This window comes from Passer montanus, unplaced genomic scaffold, assembly GCF_014805655.1.
Source record: "Passer montanus isolate IOZ18808 unplaced genomic scaffold, ASM1480565v1 scaffold26, whole genome shotgun sequence".
Lineage (NCBI taxonomy): Eukaryota > Metazoa > Chordata > Aves > Passeriformes > Passeridae > Passer > Passer montanus.
In genome coordinates this window covers 9288971-9306984 of record NW_024367261.1, presented here as the reverse complement: position 1 = coordinate 9306984, position 18014 = coordinate 9288971, and the positions used below count along the sequence as shown (strand labels likewise).

Below are 18014 nucleotides of genomic sequence, written 5' to 3'. Positions count from 1 at the left end.
ATGGGCCCCAGAAAAAATTTGTAAAGTGCTATTATAATGAGAAACCATCAAAAAGAGTAACTTACACCGACTGCACATCCCTGATTTTTATCAAATACAAAGCCTCAATAATGCTCTCAGCCCAGATGAAATCTCCCTACTACAATGACAGGTATTTACACTCTCAGAAATTCTCACCCAAGAGGAGGTTTCTATGCAGCCTAACTGGACCAGTAGATAAGATACCATAGGATTCACCTCCCTTCCACATCTTTTTCCCTACTTCATCTAAGCAGGCATCTGCAGCTTTCCTATGGGAGTATTCTCTGTCTCCTCATATCTAACTTCAAGCTTCTGCTAGAATCTCATGCTCATTTTTTTATTATTTTTTCCATTTAAAAAAGGAAAATTATCTGCTATGATGTTCTATTTTAGAGAACACTAAAATGATTAAAATGCCTGCAGGTATAAATGCAAGACCAAATGGACTCTTTACTGTGTCCAAATTCAGTTGAGGAAATCAGCAAAGCAGAACTCAATACACACACAATACTCCCCTAAAGCCTCTTTCTTAGCGAGGACTTCTGTTTTCACACACCTATATCAGCAGTAAAGTATGTATAGAGCATAGCAAAAAAAAAAAAAAAAAGTAAGAAAGAATCCATAGTGCAATTTCCCTTCTCTTTTCCTTCTCAAATATCCATCATAAATATGACTCATATAATTTAAAAAACAGGTTTGAAAGTTTCTAGGCTTGAAAGCTGAGACGTATCTCTCAATTTTAAAAAGCAAGCGGGAACATGAAATTTTGTAATCTTCAGCACTAATGACCATTTCTTGTGACATTCTCTTACAATGTTTAATTAATTCTAACATAAACTCAACTTGTAATTGCCTGTCTCTATCCAAACACTGTAAATTCCATGTCAGGGTGCAGTCTTTACTGATCTCCCTGTCTTCATCAAACTTACAGCAATATAACCACAGTAACTAATAATCACTAATTCTTATCGAACTGAACTCACATAGGAGTATAGTTTTGAAAGGTATCTAAATTTTAAGACATGTCCAAAATATTAACAACTTCTTTAAATACTTATAAATGTTTTTAACAGCTTTAACACTCCTTCTAAAACCCATTTACATATACAAACACTACTTCTGTATACTTTTCTACCTTCCTTCCACCTTCCATACACTTAACCTCTATAATAAAATTAATAAACCATGAGGTTTTGTTAAATCATTATATGAAACAGAAATCAACACAGATCATTTTTTTAAAGCTTTCTAACAATTATTTCAAAAAACTGAAGGTGTACAAACACAGGTTTGCTTAAGTAAAACAACAGGCCTCTTAATGTGCCATGAAAACCATCTGTGAAGACTTCTATCTAAATCTGTTCTAAAAATAGAAATAAAGCATTTGCCATTTAAATGCACTCAAAATGCTTCACTCAAAAAACTTCACCTTACTGATTGTCAGATTTTATTGCTCCAAACTACATAAAAAGGAAGATCCTTAATAATTCTAACAGCAGTTTCATTACTTAGAAGTTTTGCTAAAAATTCATTAGAAAATTACTATTCCAAAGTATTTGCATAGAGCAGAGTTTGGCACAGAAAGTTTTTAAGTAAGAACCAAATCACAAGAGTTAATTCCAGTTGTAATTCACTCCAAGACCACCAGTTCAATTTATATTTTAACCATTAAAGTTGAAGGGTCGACTAATCATTAGTTGATGAATTTGCTTTTTCCTTACAGGAACATCAATAAATTTATATATATATTATATATATATATATAATTATTATATATATTGCAAATTTAACACAATATCTGCAAAAGTAAAAAATTTAACCCCTCTACCCTAACGTAGTTTTGAGTGAAGTGAGAACCAGGATTACATGCTAAATGATGGACTTCAGATTAAGTTTAGCTCATGATGCCTCTTGCAAGTCAGCAAGGCAGACAGGAGAAGCACAACAGCATCAGCTCTTCAGAACTGCTTTTAACAGCTGGCAGTGTCCTAGTAAGGAAAATGCAGGCAAATAAATAAAATTAATAAAATATTAATGACAAGCAAATTATTCTGTGTTCTGTACTCTGCACACATCATACAAAGTTACTATTTATTTAATTTTTTTAAAACTTAATTAGGAGTACTAGTGTGTGACAAACCTAGTGCAAAGGAACTTCCAGCCGCCACAGATAAACCATTCTAAGCCTCTTCTTCTCTGAGAAATTCTGGCTCTTGGTAAAGTATGGTAATCACTCTCATCATTTTCAAAGCCTTCTTCTGACATCATTAGTGGCATTTCATCCAAATGAGAGGACTCATCTTCCGCTTGGTACCTGGTAAAATGAGATAAAAGCATTACATAAATAGCCAGTACATCACTTTTTATTACTGGGAATCTCCTAAACTAACAAGTTAATTTTTGCCATATGGAATTTCATTAGGGAGATATTTTCATCTAGGCATCTCATGCATTTTTGTCAACACATTAACAAGATATTCTGATTTTAGTTAAAATTGTATAATACAGCAGAAAGCTTGCAATCATTGTCAATCATACTATAAATAATTCTAGGAAAATTCTTAGGTTTTATATAATCTGTGCATACAAAGTTGCGACTTCCTACTTTTCAAATGATGCTTTGTAAGATTTTGTTAGGTAGAAGCTACTTTGTAAAGCTAATAGCAGACACAAGTGACTGAGTTTTCATGGAAGTACAGACTTTGTAGTTCCACTGTGCTTTTTCAATCTGCTTTCCTGATGTATTTTCTTGTGTGTGCAGGCCTTTGAGCCTCAATTTCTACACCACTCATCAGTATCTTGGTTTTAATTATGAAAACATTATAGTTACTCTTAAAATTCTACACAAAAACATTCAGTGAGTCAAGAAGATTTGCCTGTGGGACCCGATACCTTGAGAGGTCACCTAGAACAGAGGCTAGACAGTGTTAAAGGAATAAAATAGGTATTTATTAAAAAGGCCTTCAAAGGATACATCCCAAGCAGTACAAGAGCCTAGCGAAGGCTACACCCAACATTGATGACAGGTCACAAGTTTTCACACTTTTATAAGTTTTGGTCCATTTACATATTGGGGGTTAATTGCCCAGTTACAGCTTCAGCTTATGAAGTCCCATCCTCCCATGTTCTACTCAATTCGCTCTTGTTTGCACTGTTTGGGCCTGAAGCTGCCACGGTGTCTTTGGTTCTCAGGCTGGAAAAGAATTGTTTTGTCTAACTAAACTGTGAAGAGAACTTGCTAACACTTTATATGAAGTTAAGAGTTATATAATAATGCAGCACACAATCTGGAAAATATGACAGCTAAAACTTAAGGCATCAGACCCATGGAAATAACGTTAGACTAACAATGGTCCTTTCCTTCCCAGAAACTATTATCCTAAAACTCTAATTTTACACATGTGGAATGCTTTTTAAGCTAAGACAAAACACTGGCATATTCAGTAAGAAAATTCCTCTTAGTGCATGTAAATTTACTGACTTGCTCATTTCATACTTTTGTACCTTAAGGAAGATGATTGAAAGAAGATGCACTTCTCTAATAAGTAAGTTTAATTTTTATGAAGCTGTATTTAAAGTCATCTCTTACAAGGTGAATCCCGGGACTGTCTCATTTTCTCCCCAAACCATTTAAAAATAGTAATTAAGAAAACTAGAAATTCATTCCCTTTATGTAAGTGAGCAGCTGGACTGCATGGTGCTCTGCCTAGGGATGGATGAGGAGGCAACTGAGAGTTTCTGGATTAAGAACAAAGAGAGAAAAGGTTAAGACAACATTTTAATAGGTGTCTGCAAGACCACCTGAACAGGAAATGCATGTGAGTGAGGGCCTCTACAGGCACAGAAGAGCAGCTTCATATTCCCAAGCCCTGGTCTTCATGGTGAACCTCTACCACCCTGGTAGCTGCGGGAGGAACAACACAAAAGGACATAGGCAATCCTAGAGGGTTTTGCAGCACTTCAACAACAACTTCCTCCTCTAATTGCTCTGGAGGAGGCCCATGAGACAAGATGCTCTGCTGAACCTCATACTCACCAAGTAAGGAGGGTCTCACTGGGGATGGGAAGGTCAACACAGCCTTGACTGCAGTGACCGTAAGACAGTGTAGTTCAAGACCCTGAGGGCAGGGGAGAAGGTAGCAAGCAACTCACAACCCTGGAATTCAGAATGGATTCAGTCTTTTCAAGTGCTTGAAAGAGTGCCATGGAATAAGGTCTTGGAGAGAGAAGAGACACCCAAAAAGCTGGCTAGCACTAAAGGATCACCTACTCCAAGTTCAAGAGATTGCCATCCAATGAGATGACTCTGACTTGACAAACTAGGAGCTGTTCAAGTCCAAGCACAAAACAGAAGTGCAGAGAGGGTAGAAAAAAGACAGGTAACCTGGGGAAATACAAAAACATTGTCCAAGCTTCCAAGGACAAAGCTAGGACAGCTATAGCCAAATGTAATTGAATCCAGACAGGGATGTCTGGATTTGCAAAGACAAGAAGTTTTAAGTACATAGGTGAGATAAGGAAGACTAGGGAAAATGGGGACTCATTGAATAACACAGGGGATATAGTTACACAGGAGATGGAAAAGGCTGAGGTACTGGATGCCTTTGCTTCAGTCTTGATTAGCAAGACTGACATTCAGGAGTCTCAGGTCTCAGAGAATAGGAAAAAAGCCTAAAGCAATGAAGAGGAGTGAGGAAACACTTAAGCAAACCGAATACAAATATCTATATATATCTTTTATATAGTGCAATATTACATAAAAATGCAATATATATAATATGCAATGAAATATGTATTATGTATTAACAATATAATTATATAATATTCTATTATATATATTTGCATGTAAAAATATTTAAAAAGCCTTTGGGCCCTGATGGGATGCACCCACAAGTGCTGAGGAACCTGTCAGGTGTCATTGCAAGGTCATTTCCAATAATATTGGCTCAATCATGGCAATTGGGGGAAGTGGCTCAGGATTGGAGGAAAGCAAATGCCACTCCTCCTTTTCAAGAAGGGTAAGAAGGAGGACCCAGGGATCCTGCCCTTAGCTTTCAGTCTCATCAAGGGAAGAGATTCTTCCCCTCACCTCACCACTGGGGTGGCCACACCTGGAGCAGTGTGCCCAGTGCAAGAGAGGCATGGCTATGCTCAACAGATGAAGATGAAGGGCCATGATGATGATGATGATGATAATGATGAAGGGACTGAAGCATCTCTCCTACAAGGAAAGGAGAGAGATGGGAGTGCTCAGCCTGGCAAAGACAAGGCACAAGCAGGATCTTATTAATGTCTATGAACCTGAAGAGAGGTTGCAAAGATGAATGAGCCAGGCAGTCTTCAGTGGTGCCCAGTCACAGGACTAGAGGAAATGGGCTCAAACTGAAACACAGAAGGTGCTATCTCAACATCAGGAAACACTTTTAACTTGAGGATGATTGAACATAGGCATGAGCTGTCCAGGGAGATTGTGGCATCTCCATCCTTATCTCAACATCAGGAAACACTTTTAACTTGAGGATGATTGAACATAGGCATGTCCAGGGAGATTGTGGCATCTCCATCCCCTGAGACATTTAAAACCAGTCTGGACATGATCCTGAGCAAGAAGCTGTAGATGGTCTTGTTTGAGCAGGACGGAATTCTGCTGACAGAACAGCACACTGAACAGTATTCTATCAAATACAGTTTTGTTTTGTTGTTTTGGTTTTTTTTAAAGCAATATTACAAACACAAGGGGTAAGCATGAAAAGGCTTGCATTTTTTCAACTCACTATATATTTAATACAAAAACCCAAAACTATTTCTGTTCCCCCTAGATCTTCTATGTATACAAGGATATATATTAAAACAGTTACTAACTTTTTTGGATGCCAGGAAAGGGAGGGAAGGAAGCAAGAGACTGAATATTAGATTTCTATTTGAAAGGTACACCACATACTTTACACTGGCTATATAATACATTGGTATCAACACAGTTAAGAAGTAAACCCTAACAGGGAAGGGGAACAAAAAGTCCTAAACCCTCTACTGTTTAACAAGTCTTGAGCTAGACACTCCCTCTTTTCTTTGGCAGGTGATGCCCTGATCTCTGCACTGCCTTGGAATCATTTGGCATGGAACACCATTAAGGGATGTGTTCAGACTAGATTAGACAATATTGCATAACTTGGAGTAATAATAAATAAACATCTCCCATACCCCACTACAAGTCAACTGAGTATTGGAACCTTTAGTACATTAGGCCTTGTGACGAGAAATCTTCATCAATGTTTCAAATGGTGCAAAAGCACTGCCACACTGCAGAAAACACAACCAATGTTTCAAACTAAAATAAACTGTGCTAATATTAAAAGTTAGGAGTCTCCAGAAAGTTATGTGAGAATATGGCATGGAAAATGCTTTCCAAATTATTGCTAAGAGTGTGTACTTAAAAAAAAATTTAAAACAAACATGAGAAAACTTGGTCTTCACAATGAGGTTTGCAAAAATCTGTATCTGATGTTTAGTTTAATATGACAATCTAGAAATATATTTTCTCTTACTATTATCAATAATGGACATTATGAAAAAACATTTTACAAAAAATTCCCTTCACAAAACACAGGTTAACCTCCATATTATACCAAATCACATTGATTTCTCTCAGACTAGATCAACACTAGATAATAAAACCACTGCATAGTAAAAACTCAAGATATTACTTTATTCTTAGACTTCCAATAAGACAGGTCTGTGTTCAAACATACACCTGTCCAATGCTTTTATAATTTTTTCTAATTAAATTTGTAAATCACATTATCACAGTTTTAATAGAGAGCTTCATGTTGCATTGTGTTTTGCTCTTGGACAGCTAATTAATGATGTATTTTTAACACCACCCAGTGAGATCACAGTCTGACAGCTGTAATTGAGGGTATAAGATATCACAAAGTAACACATCCCTTTTACTTCCCTACAAAGTTAACAAGTATCTGATTTGAAAAATAGTATCTCTTATAAACAACAGTAACAGAGTAAACAGGGTAAAATCTTTCATGAAGAAACACACTAATGCAAGAGTATCATGGGAGAGATTTGACAGAAAAACATTCACAGATACGGTTAATGTTAAAATCTATTTTGTAAATGTGGTAATATTTGCAGAATACATTGATCTTCTAATCATAATTTCTTTAAGATTTGTTTATCATTATATTAAAGACAAGGGTTTTTCCCCACAATTGGTATCTACGTTTGCACTTTCAAATATAGAGCTTCACCAAGTAGTGAAGATAATAAGCATAAGCAGCATCGTATTTGGTAAGCCTGACTTCAAAATACAGCCTGTGAACTGGCAAGCAATTTATTCTGTTTCAAAAGCAATTTTGCTATTGTGTTGGAAAATTGTACTTCGGTATTTAAAAACAGTAAGATAATGAATAATGGATTTTTCATAACTAGGATGAGAACAAAATCTTTGCGTCTTTGTTACCTAGTATTTTGCTGCACTTAATTGCTTGAAGTGCTGATTTTCCTTGAGTGACAAATCAATTAAGTATAATCCTAGAAACTTCTATTAAAACAGGGAAGCACTGAAAGCAACATGAATAACGAAGCCAGAGTGGAGACATCAAAACTCTCAGCATGACTGCTACTAAATCAGGTATGAAGAAAACTATCTTGACAAAATATGGTTTCCTAAGAAAAAAGGAACATTAATACTAAATTAATATTAAAAAACTTTCCACAAAAACTGACTATTAGGAATCTCATTGAACAGATTTAACTGAAAGAAAGTCACGTACAATAAATAATTTTAAGTGAAATTTTTATATAAATATCTGCTGTGAAAATGATGCCTCAAGTCAGATGTACCTATGACATTCCACTTTGACAGCTGTTTGCCAGAATAGATGCAGATGCAGAGTTTCATAGGCACCATAACAGCTAATGGAAGCCGTAATAAGTTATTTAAATCTAACTTGGCTACCTACTCAGGTCCATAATAATTTCTATGTTTCTGACAGCTTTCCATTACTCCAAAGGAGCAATATCCAAGGGTGCAGCAGGAAGGTGCAAGACACAGGGCAATTGTGACTGCATGCTTTTCTGATTTTACTCACTGAACAAATGTAAAAGCAATATTTATGTTTTATCTGCTTCATCAAAAGACACAGGTAGAAATGTAAGCACTGTGTCAGATCCTGCATAAACATTTGTTCCTCATCACCTATCAGTTTTGCTGTAGATGATCATTCACAAGAAGGAAAACAAAGCAGTATTTCTCAAACCTAGTGAGAGAGGAAAAAGGAATGCATGGTTGAGCCTATGCATTAATTGGGCCCGGGAGACGGCTGTGAGATGCAGAGTAGCATGGAAGAGAGGCTGCAGCAGAAAGTCTTGAGTAAAAAAGCTGAGAAAGTCTTGCTGAGCTACTGCCAACCAATGCTGTGACCATGTCCCATCCTGCTGAGAGGTGGTGATTTGGCTGCATGGCTGTGGCAGCCACAGGACTCCCTCTGCTTCCCATCATGGGCAGAGGACCCAGTAAGCTGCACAATCTGTCTCACTCATACCCTATCCTGCTCTACCTCCAATCTATGTGAACACTTTCCCAGTCTGAAGATAAAGGAGGAATCTGCCAAATTGTAGAGAAGCATCAGTAGAAAAAATGAAGAAAGTGACAGGCATGTCCATATGAAGAGCAAAAATTGTTTCTTAAAGGATGAACCACCAAATCAACAACTACCTGTATCACTGACAAAACTGTCCAGATCATGTCCTCTAATGAAGAAAAAATTCCCAGGAAACTGCAGTTGCATAGATTTTATTTAGCAAGGCACATTCATTCATAACCACATTTATAACTAAACAATGTAGTTTCATGTAACCCTTCTTCTTAAACAAATAACCAGTTTACCCATAAAACAAATTGCTTTACTAGAAAGTTACTCAAGAAAAATCAAGTTACAAATAATTATTTTCATCAAATATTACCCTGCATTACTAAGAATTAAAAATTATATTTTTCCTCTGATTTCAAACACCTCTGTGCTTTGCACAGCAGTTAATTCTGTTAAATACAAAGCAATCATGCTGTTCCTAGATTACAACAGAAGTTGAAAATGGAAAAATCTTCTACAGCTAAATGCATGAAATTTAAAGAATTTTCTTCAACCTCTTCCCAAAAAAAACATAGAAAAGGTATTTCTGAAGTTTTTAAAATTGATTGAATAGGATCTATGTTCCTATTCAGCTTCAGCTGTGCCTCTAATGCATGTATAACACTCTAATCAGTGTTACTTGGGAAGTCTCTGAACACAGGTCCTGACCTAAAAAAAAATAAAAAAATCAGACACTCACACAAAATACTGCTATTACAAACTTTTATGGATTAACCACATTTAATACTAACAGCTTTTAAGGATGCTGGATATTTGTAGAGCAGAACATTTACATCCAGGATCTTTTAAAAACTTAGTGCAATATTCTTGCCATAGTGCATGTCTCTTGACTGAACAACAAAATAAAAGGAAAAAGTACTTTTACTGTACACAGGCAAGTTTATTACTGTGTCACTGAGATGAGTAAGACCAAACTCTGCAATAAGACCAAATAAATCACTGCCTCCCTGCCCCAAATGATACAGAAAACCACAAGGCAGCATTGTTGAACTACTACTACTACTACTACTACATGAAACAACAACAACCAGCCAACCAAGAAACAACAACAAAAAACCCCACCACAAAACCAAGCAAACAAAAACCCAAACTAAACAAACAAAAAACCCCAAACAAACAAAAAGCTGATATCTTCAGCCTTGCACAACTAAGGGGAAACTCCACACATCTGTTCAGGTAAAGGTTTACAAGCATATTACCACAGCATCTCCCTTTCACCAGTAGCTTTTAAAAAATTGCTTAAAAAAGATACTAAAACTACAGCTGCCACTAGACAAAAATCAAATATTCTGAATGCTATTTGCCTTCACTTTCTCCTACATCACACCTTCTTTCTAGAACAACATACAGAAGAAGCAAATTGAGAAGATATGTAATGGAGACTCCATGATAAAAGGCGCCCATCCTTACTACCCCTTGCTCACCTTAGAAAGGGCTATATACCTTAACACAAGATCTTTTTCAATCCATGACAAGATGAGTGAGCCCCTGTATTTAACAAATAGATACCAGAAATACCTAAGTACACAGTAGGACCTCAGGAAACATCATCTACATTCAGCAGAACCCTTTTTTAATTAGTCGGGTATGTCATTGATCAGAACAACGGGGCCATTTTATCACTGTCACTGGGTATTGTTATTGACATTGTAGCCCAATCAATTGTTTTCTCTCACTCTTCTTAACAATCCAAATGCCTGCCCAAGCAATACAAATCACTGTATTTAAATACTATAGGTACAAACCAGGAAGGCATGCAAAAATAATAGCTTACACATGCAGTCACTTGTGCTTATGCAAACAATAGTAACACCTGCAATAGTAATTTGAAGTTCTCAAGCTTTTTTTTTTTGCCCAATGACTGAAATACTTCAAATCAGGATAGTTTCTGTAAGAATAACGGTGCTAAAAATTATGACTTTCTGTAAACATATCTTGGTATGAAAGACCATTACTAGTGAACAGAAAAACATAAAGACAACTTTTTCCAAATGCACAGTTTACATAATGTCAAGTTAAAGAACTGTAATTAAAAACCACTTTTTTACTTAAATCACCTAAGATTCGCATGTCATTTAAATTTGTGTCTGCAGATAAAATACGACAAACTGCTTCTCAGGCATGGCGCCAATGAAAGTCTTAATTGTTTGCAAAATTATTTTACAATTGCTAATGTGAACAACTTTATATACATATTATATGGTTACCTGCATCATTAAATCATCAAATTTTGCTCTGAAAAGTAAAAGCCCCAGAACCTAACAATGGCAACACGCACTGCATAAAAGGCCTGAAAATATTCATATATGGCAAGACTATTTTTCAAGACCTATACATCAAACTCCTTGGACCTTTGTTCCAAGCAGAAGTTTCAGAATCTGCACCTATCCTAAATCAGACGTCAGTCCCAACCAGCAGTAATAACCTATAAACAAAGTGTTTAGCAAAGAAATATAAAAAAACAAACCAAAACAAAACAAAAAACAAGTCCAGGAATGGGAATACATGAACTACTCCTTTTTCTAAAACCCAGAGGACTAGTTTCTCCATAACTTGAGATCTTGAAAACGGACCAAACTCAACCACTACTACACAAATACAGCATCCCAAGTAAAAATCTGCCACACAAACAACCTTGTTGGAAGAATCAGAATTCAGAGATGGGATCTAAGACTAAGCCTAAAAGTCATTCACTGACATAGTTCCAAATAACAGGGATGAATCTCTGTCCAAAACCACGATCTAGGAAAGGCTAATAAACAAAGCGCAGTACATCCTGCAAGATAGTGACATCAGTGTAGAATTTTTTTTTAATGAAAAAGAGACAAACACTTCGAATTTCAGGTGAAGTCTATAAAAAAGGAAGAGGTGAGAGTTCTCCTGGAAAAGGACAAAGGACATGATTGATCCTCTTTCCAAGAATGGCATGAAAGTAGAGACAACTCTCCTAAGAGCTATTCTAGAGAGATTTCTTCATGCTGCATTTGATCTTTTCCTCCTTATGCCGGAACAAAAGACAGAGGTGTATTGTAATTAATAAATATATTTTAATACATCAGCATAACATACAGCTGTGTAATTTAATATGTTCTCATTACCAATACACTACAACATCTACGTATCAGCACCTGTAGCCTGAAACACTTCCCAGGAAAAATATATTTAGTTGTTCAGAGTTCATGAGGTTTCTAGCAAGTATCAAAAGAACCTGTAACATTTGCAGATTTTGGCATCACAGTAACTACTGATGCATCTCATTTTCAGTTTGAGCTACCTCCAGCAAAGATTTCTGTCCAACAGAGACAGAAGACTCATCTGTAATGGTGCATCTATTTTGCTGCCATTCTTGTTTGCTTGTCACAGAGGAAAAACAACACAAGACAGGAGCTCTGATTTAAAGGAAGCACCACAGGAAGCAGGACGACATTAGGAGTTTTGTCCACAAGAATGTGCAGGTGTGCCAGTATACATATGGAGAATTAATAAGCAGTACCCACTCCCACACACTCCCACAGCTGCTTAACTTCAGGAGTTTCTGTGATCATGTCCAGAGTAGCAGAATGAATAGCATTAACAATGCTATTTCTACAAAAATAAAACCAACAAAACCATAGATATTTACAGTTTATGTTCCTGGATTTAACAAGTTATTGCTTCTGGTCAAACAACAGATGTTGGAAGAAGTTACTGTCACTTTGTAAAAGCAGTTTTAAAACACAGATGCTCAAAAGTAAATTCAGTTCCATCTTTGGAATTTTTTATCACAGAAACTATACTAAAATTCAAATTAATGCCAATATTGTCAGTCATTGAGCTTCATCCATCATTTCCAAGCTCATTTTCAGGATGAAATATGTAGAGCCATTCAATTAACAGGTGTGTTGGAGAGAAGATGAAATTGAAACCTGTATAACTCTGCCCAGATACTCTAAGAACTTTTTTTCTAAACATTCAGAAATACCCAGGGAAGGAGATTCACAAGAACCAGCAGCATTTTGCAAAACTGTACAAAATACCAAATATCACTGCATATAGCCCATTCAATGGGTAAACTCCACTAATATGTATTAATATTTGGGGGGGTTGAACAATTATGGACATTTTGAAAGGCTTTCCGGACCTGCACTTAAAGCAATTTAAGTCATGAACTTCCTGTGAACGGCATTCTACAGGACATGTTAGGTCCTAAAAGCTCTGATTGTTACACGGTCTTACCAAATAATATTTTGTGTTATTTGGAGACATTATTCTTAGTTATTACACATGAAATATCAAAAACCACCGGAATACAAAGAATAACATCCAGACTGTGAAAATCACATTGTCGTTTAGAATTAGGACATAATTCTGACAAACAACTGAAAGGCAGCAGGGAAATAAAGGTATTTTAACAAAGCTCACATCAGACTATGTTAGAAATGAAAAATCCCACAGAATTACAGTACATGCCCTGACTATTATCTATTGACATTTTTATCTCTTTTTTGGTGATTCAATGTGGAACCTAGCCAAACATTCTGAGAAATCATAACCATAAAGACTACAAGATTGCTGGGAACAGCTTTCATTCAAATCAAAAGCATTAGAACAGTATTATTACATTAAGTAATCTTATTTTCTGCGTACTACAAAAACTGGTTTGAGATTTGTAAGTATCAGGGAACCATGTGAATTTTCACTGAACTTCAAGTTCTGCAGACTTCCATTCCCTTTTGTCTGGAACAGATTTCATTTTTTTCTACTATACATACTTCATATTAAAGTATGTGAAGTATGTATAACAGTTCACAAATTGTTAAGCAACAAGTACCCTACATTTACCTGTACAAAAGACACATTATCCTATTACTGGGTTCGTTTTTCCTTCTTGTGCAATTTTCCTATTCACCAATGACATAAAAGAATTCCAAAATAACAGTATAGTCAGTTGCCTCCAAATAGAGTTGCTCCATCAGTGGCAAACTGCAGAGACAAGCAACAGCAGTTGATCTGTTCCACAACTTGCCCTACAACAACCACTTAATATATCCAGTTGTGCCATTAGTAAATACACTGCTGTGGCCCACACCATGAACAAGCGCTCAAGGTATTTCCTTCCAGTGGCTGGGTATCTTTCATTACACCTTCATGAATATCTGGAGTGCAAGTGAATTCATGTCACATAAGGGAGAGCTGGAAAGATGTGATTTTCTGGTACCAGCGCAGGAGTCCCAACACCTCTTACCTCAGCCCTGTTAGGCCAAATACAATCATGCACTGACAGCAGCAAGCATAGAACACCTAAATAAACCAGGTATTCTGTTTATGGATAAATGATAGTTGACTACTGTTTAGTTCCTTATCAGCTTCAAAATTCCACCAGGCTTCTTGTTTTCCTGCCACCAACCTCACATGAGAGCACACTCAACTTCCTTCCTGTGGTCAGCAGTTGATTACTCTGTGGTTGATGATGACAAATAAAAGTCAAACAGATGAGAATAAGCCTCACTGCACATTTAAGGTGAACTTAAATGTTCTCTGATCCTCTCTCTCCATCACGATGTAAACAAAAAACGGCAATTATTTTCCTGTAGATAACAACCTTCAAGCTGAAGGACAAGGTGTTGAAACAAGTGCTGAACCAATCAGCTTTTTCTCCCAAGCCTTTTTACAACTATGCAAGTTGAATACACTAAATAGCAAGGACTTTTCAAATTCATTTTAAGGTGAACAGCTTTTTCCTCCAAGATAGATTTCCCTAATTGTTAACGGCAACACATGAACAGTTCTCTGTCCATCTGAGGTAGGGAAAGATGAGAGAAAATATAAAAACTTAATTTCTACTGCAAAAGTAATAAGTTATGCTTAAACATCAGAAATAAAAGCAGAACAGGATGCATGTGTTCATTGAAACATAGGTAATATTTAATATGTATTTGTAATATACTTTTAACAGGCCTTAACACATACAGTATGAATATATAAAATTACATTAATCTGGTCATGTTTATTTGGACATTTGGACAGGACATTTCATGATTCTTAGCTGGCTACAATTTTATACAGAACTGCGCAATTACTGAAGTTTCTTTAGGTGTGTGTGGGAAAACATATTCCATCTTTAAAATACGCACTATCAGTCTGTCTAAATAAATCTCAAAAGCACAACGTGCACTACAGACAAACACTTAAGTATGAAAATCTTTGTCCTCACTGCAAAGTGAGTTACAGCAACACTGGCAGACTCCTACAGACTGCTTAGCCCAAGCAAAAGAAGTCATCCTACAAATTAGCTGCGAGGCCAATAAAGGTTAGCAACTGATGAGTTGTATTAACTGATGTTGCACAGCAGCAGGACAATTAACTGGAGTTAAAAACACCACCACACTAAAGTTAAGGATGTGTGTATAAGACTTCCAAGAGACTGTAAATTCTTCACTGAAAAATTAAATCACAGCAAGTCAAAAAGTCTTGAGGGTCCAGAAACAATAGCACTGGATTAAACCTGACATACCAACTCCAGTACAATTTAATAGGTGTTTGTTTCTAGACATCTTCAGAGATATGCATTACACCCTTTTAGGCAAAATCCTCAAGCATACATGCACATGATAGGTTTGTGCATATCAGAGACCTCAGTGACTTCACTTCAACACTCTCATAAGTATCTGACATCAGGACCTTTGCTGCCGTTTCCACAGGAATGCAAGGCTTCTTCAGAGTCTGTGCTGAAGATAAAGATTAGAAAAGCAGGATGAATCATTCATAAAGACATAGAAGCTGTAGTTCAATCAAGCTTAGAGCCATAAGACTTACAAGTTGTAATTCAGCTATTTGCACTGCTGTATTACCCCTGTGACACTACACAAGACAGCTGTGGTAGACTCCACACAAGCATTCCCATGTTTTTATTGCAGGTCCATAGGACACCTTCCTGAGGTGCTCTCACAAACCCAAGGTAAGGTATTCTTGAAGGAGAATGACCAACCTACTCAACTCACATTAAGAAAAATAAAACCAATAAAGTGAGTGAAGAGGCTGGTGTAAGTATTCTGATTCTCACAGAGCTCAGATAAGCAATTTATTAATCAAGCGATCAAAAATTAAGAAACAATAAATGAGCCTGTCAATTTTTAAAGCTTTTATATACCTACAACAAGCCGCAAAAACATAACTAAAACATAGATAATCACTTTTATGGAGGATCAATATGTTAAATACACAGATTATGAAAGACCGTAACTCTGAAAGATGTCATCTAAACTGGAAGGAATGTAATCCACAATCTTCGGAGGGCAATGTTGACCAAAGACAGAGGGCAAGAAGCAAATCTGTAATGAGTTGGTAGTTCCTTGCTAGTTCCTACAGATTGCCAAATCTGCTTATAAAGCCACAATTAAACAGTTTACCTAAAGAACCACAATGACATCTGTGCACACACCTTCAATTAACCTGTGCAACCATCTGACTTATGGACTCAAGCCATCCCATCTACAGCATCACCAGAATGCTTCTCATTAACCTACAACAGCACTCCCAATACCTTTGACAGTCTGGACTAAATTTTTGCCTACCAAAGCCTCCTCTTTATTCCCAAGCACAGCACCTACTGAGAAGCAAATTTCAGTGAGAGCGTTCTCTGATTCAGTTCTCTAAGGAACAGGGTTAATGATGAGAAACTGCCCTACCTCAAGACAGAGGACAAACCTACAACAAGTTATCAGACATTCAAGTATTAGTGAGATGGGGAAGGCTAATACTGTGGCAGATTGTCCTATAAACTTGTGAATGTTCTTAAAAAAAACCTTTATCTAGTTTAAGAATCAAGACAACATAATAAGACAAGACAACATAAGCTTAACCTATTTTGCACAGCTTTAAACTACCTTTTTTGTTAGTTATCCCATCCAAAGAAGTAAATACATTTAATTCATTATGAAACATTTATCACATTTTATTCATTATGAAACAGATTTATCACTGTATTTGAACCAGAAAAAGAGCACCAACTATTCTGTTCTTAGCAAGTCTATTTACTTCAGATCCTACAACTGCTCCCTCCAGTCGTACCCACAGACAATGCTCTGCAACAACCAAAAGAGGCAAGAAACCTGTAACTAGTAAGTACAATCACACAATCCACTGTAAGAGTGCTATCCAATGGAAATACCAAAATTATGGAGCAGAGTTTTTCCATGCTCACAACAACAGCACAAGTAGAAATCATTCAGAATACTGTGAAGGAAAACAACGTTCAATTTTTGCCTGGAAACAATTTGACGGCAGATCTTTAAACCGTCTTCTCCAATTTGTTTATGCCAAATCGTGTATCTTTGAGGAAATTTGAAACTATTTTAATTCCCACGCTTAGGAATGGTGTCCGTGCTAGCACCCAACAACTAGGTCGCAACGTATTTACTCAGGACGCCCAAACAAGCCCCCCGCCGCGAGCATCCCTCTCCTAAGCGAACTCCTGTCAAGGGACGCGAGTTGCGCGGAGTTGCGGGCGGCGGGGCCGGGCGGGCGAAGGCCGCACCCGCGGGCGCGGGGCTGGCGCCGGGAGCAGCCGGGCCGAGGGCGCCTTGCGCATCCTCCCGCCGCCGCCGCAGCCCGTCCCAGCCCCAGCCCCGCCGCCGGGACACGGCAACAGCGGCCAGGGAGAGGCGGCCACCGCCCCGAAGGCCTGCGAGAGCCAACGGCTGCCAACACGCCCTCCGCCATCCACGGCGGGGCCGCCACCCCTTCCCGCCCTCCCCGCGGAGCGGGCGGGCGGTCCCGGAGCCCCGCGGGGCAGCGGGACTGGGCAAGGGGCGCACGCCGCCCGGCCCGCGGCTGGGAGCAGAGGAAGGAGAGGGGAAGGAGGGGGGCGGCGGCCGCCTTGCCCGCCTTGCCGGCCCTGCCCGTACCTGCTGTGCCGCTGCGCCAAGGCGGCGCTGCTGTAATAGGCCGCCCTGCGCTGGGCGCTGCGCGGCACCGGGCGCAGCGGGATCTGGTCCGCCATCTTGGGGGCGCCCCCCCGCCGCCCAGCCGGGCGCCGCCCGGGCCCTCCTGACGTCACGGCCACGCCGGTGACGCCGGGAGGGGAGGGGCGGGGCGGGGGCGCGGGGCAAACGGGGGCGGGCGGGGCGCGGAGCTCCGGGCCCTGGGAGCCCTCGGGGAGCCCTCAGGGGCGCGGGCAGCCGCAGTGCGGGAACGGGCCGCCGGCTGGCACCTCTGCTCCGTGCTGCCCGGCTCCGGCACTGGAGGCCACGGGCAGGAGCTGATGCACAGGAAGTTCCACCTGAACATGAGGAAGAACTTCTTTCCTGTGCGGTTGCTCAGAAAGGCTGTGGAGTCTCCCTTGATGGA

General features: G+C 38.6%; 1 protein-coding gene across 2 annotated transcripts in view; it reads right to left on the bottom strand.

The window, feature by feature from the left end:
• ATP9B (ATPase phospholipid transporting 9B (putative)) overlaps positions 1–17697 on the bottom strand; it is a 154481-nt gene extending 136784 nt beyond the window's left edge. For both annotated transcript variants that reach the window (XM_039712256.1, XM_039712257.1), the window contains exons 1-2: positions 17573–17697; positions 2162–2335 (exon numbers count right to left, since the gene is read on the bottom strand). In XM_039712256.1, the coding sequence (XP_039568190.1) occupies positions 2162–2335; positions 17573–17667 (269 nt within the window). In that variant the 5' untranslated portion in view covers positions 17668–17697. The remainder of the gene's footprint in view (positions 1–2161; positions 2336–17572) is intronic.
• Between the last annotated feature and the right edge of the window lie 317 nt (positions 17698–18014).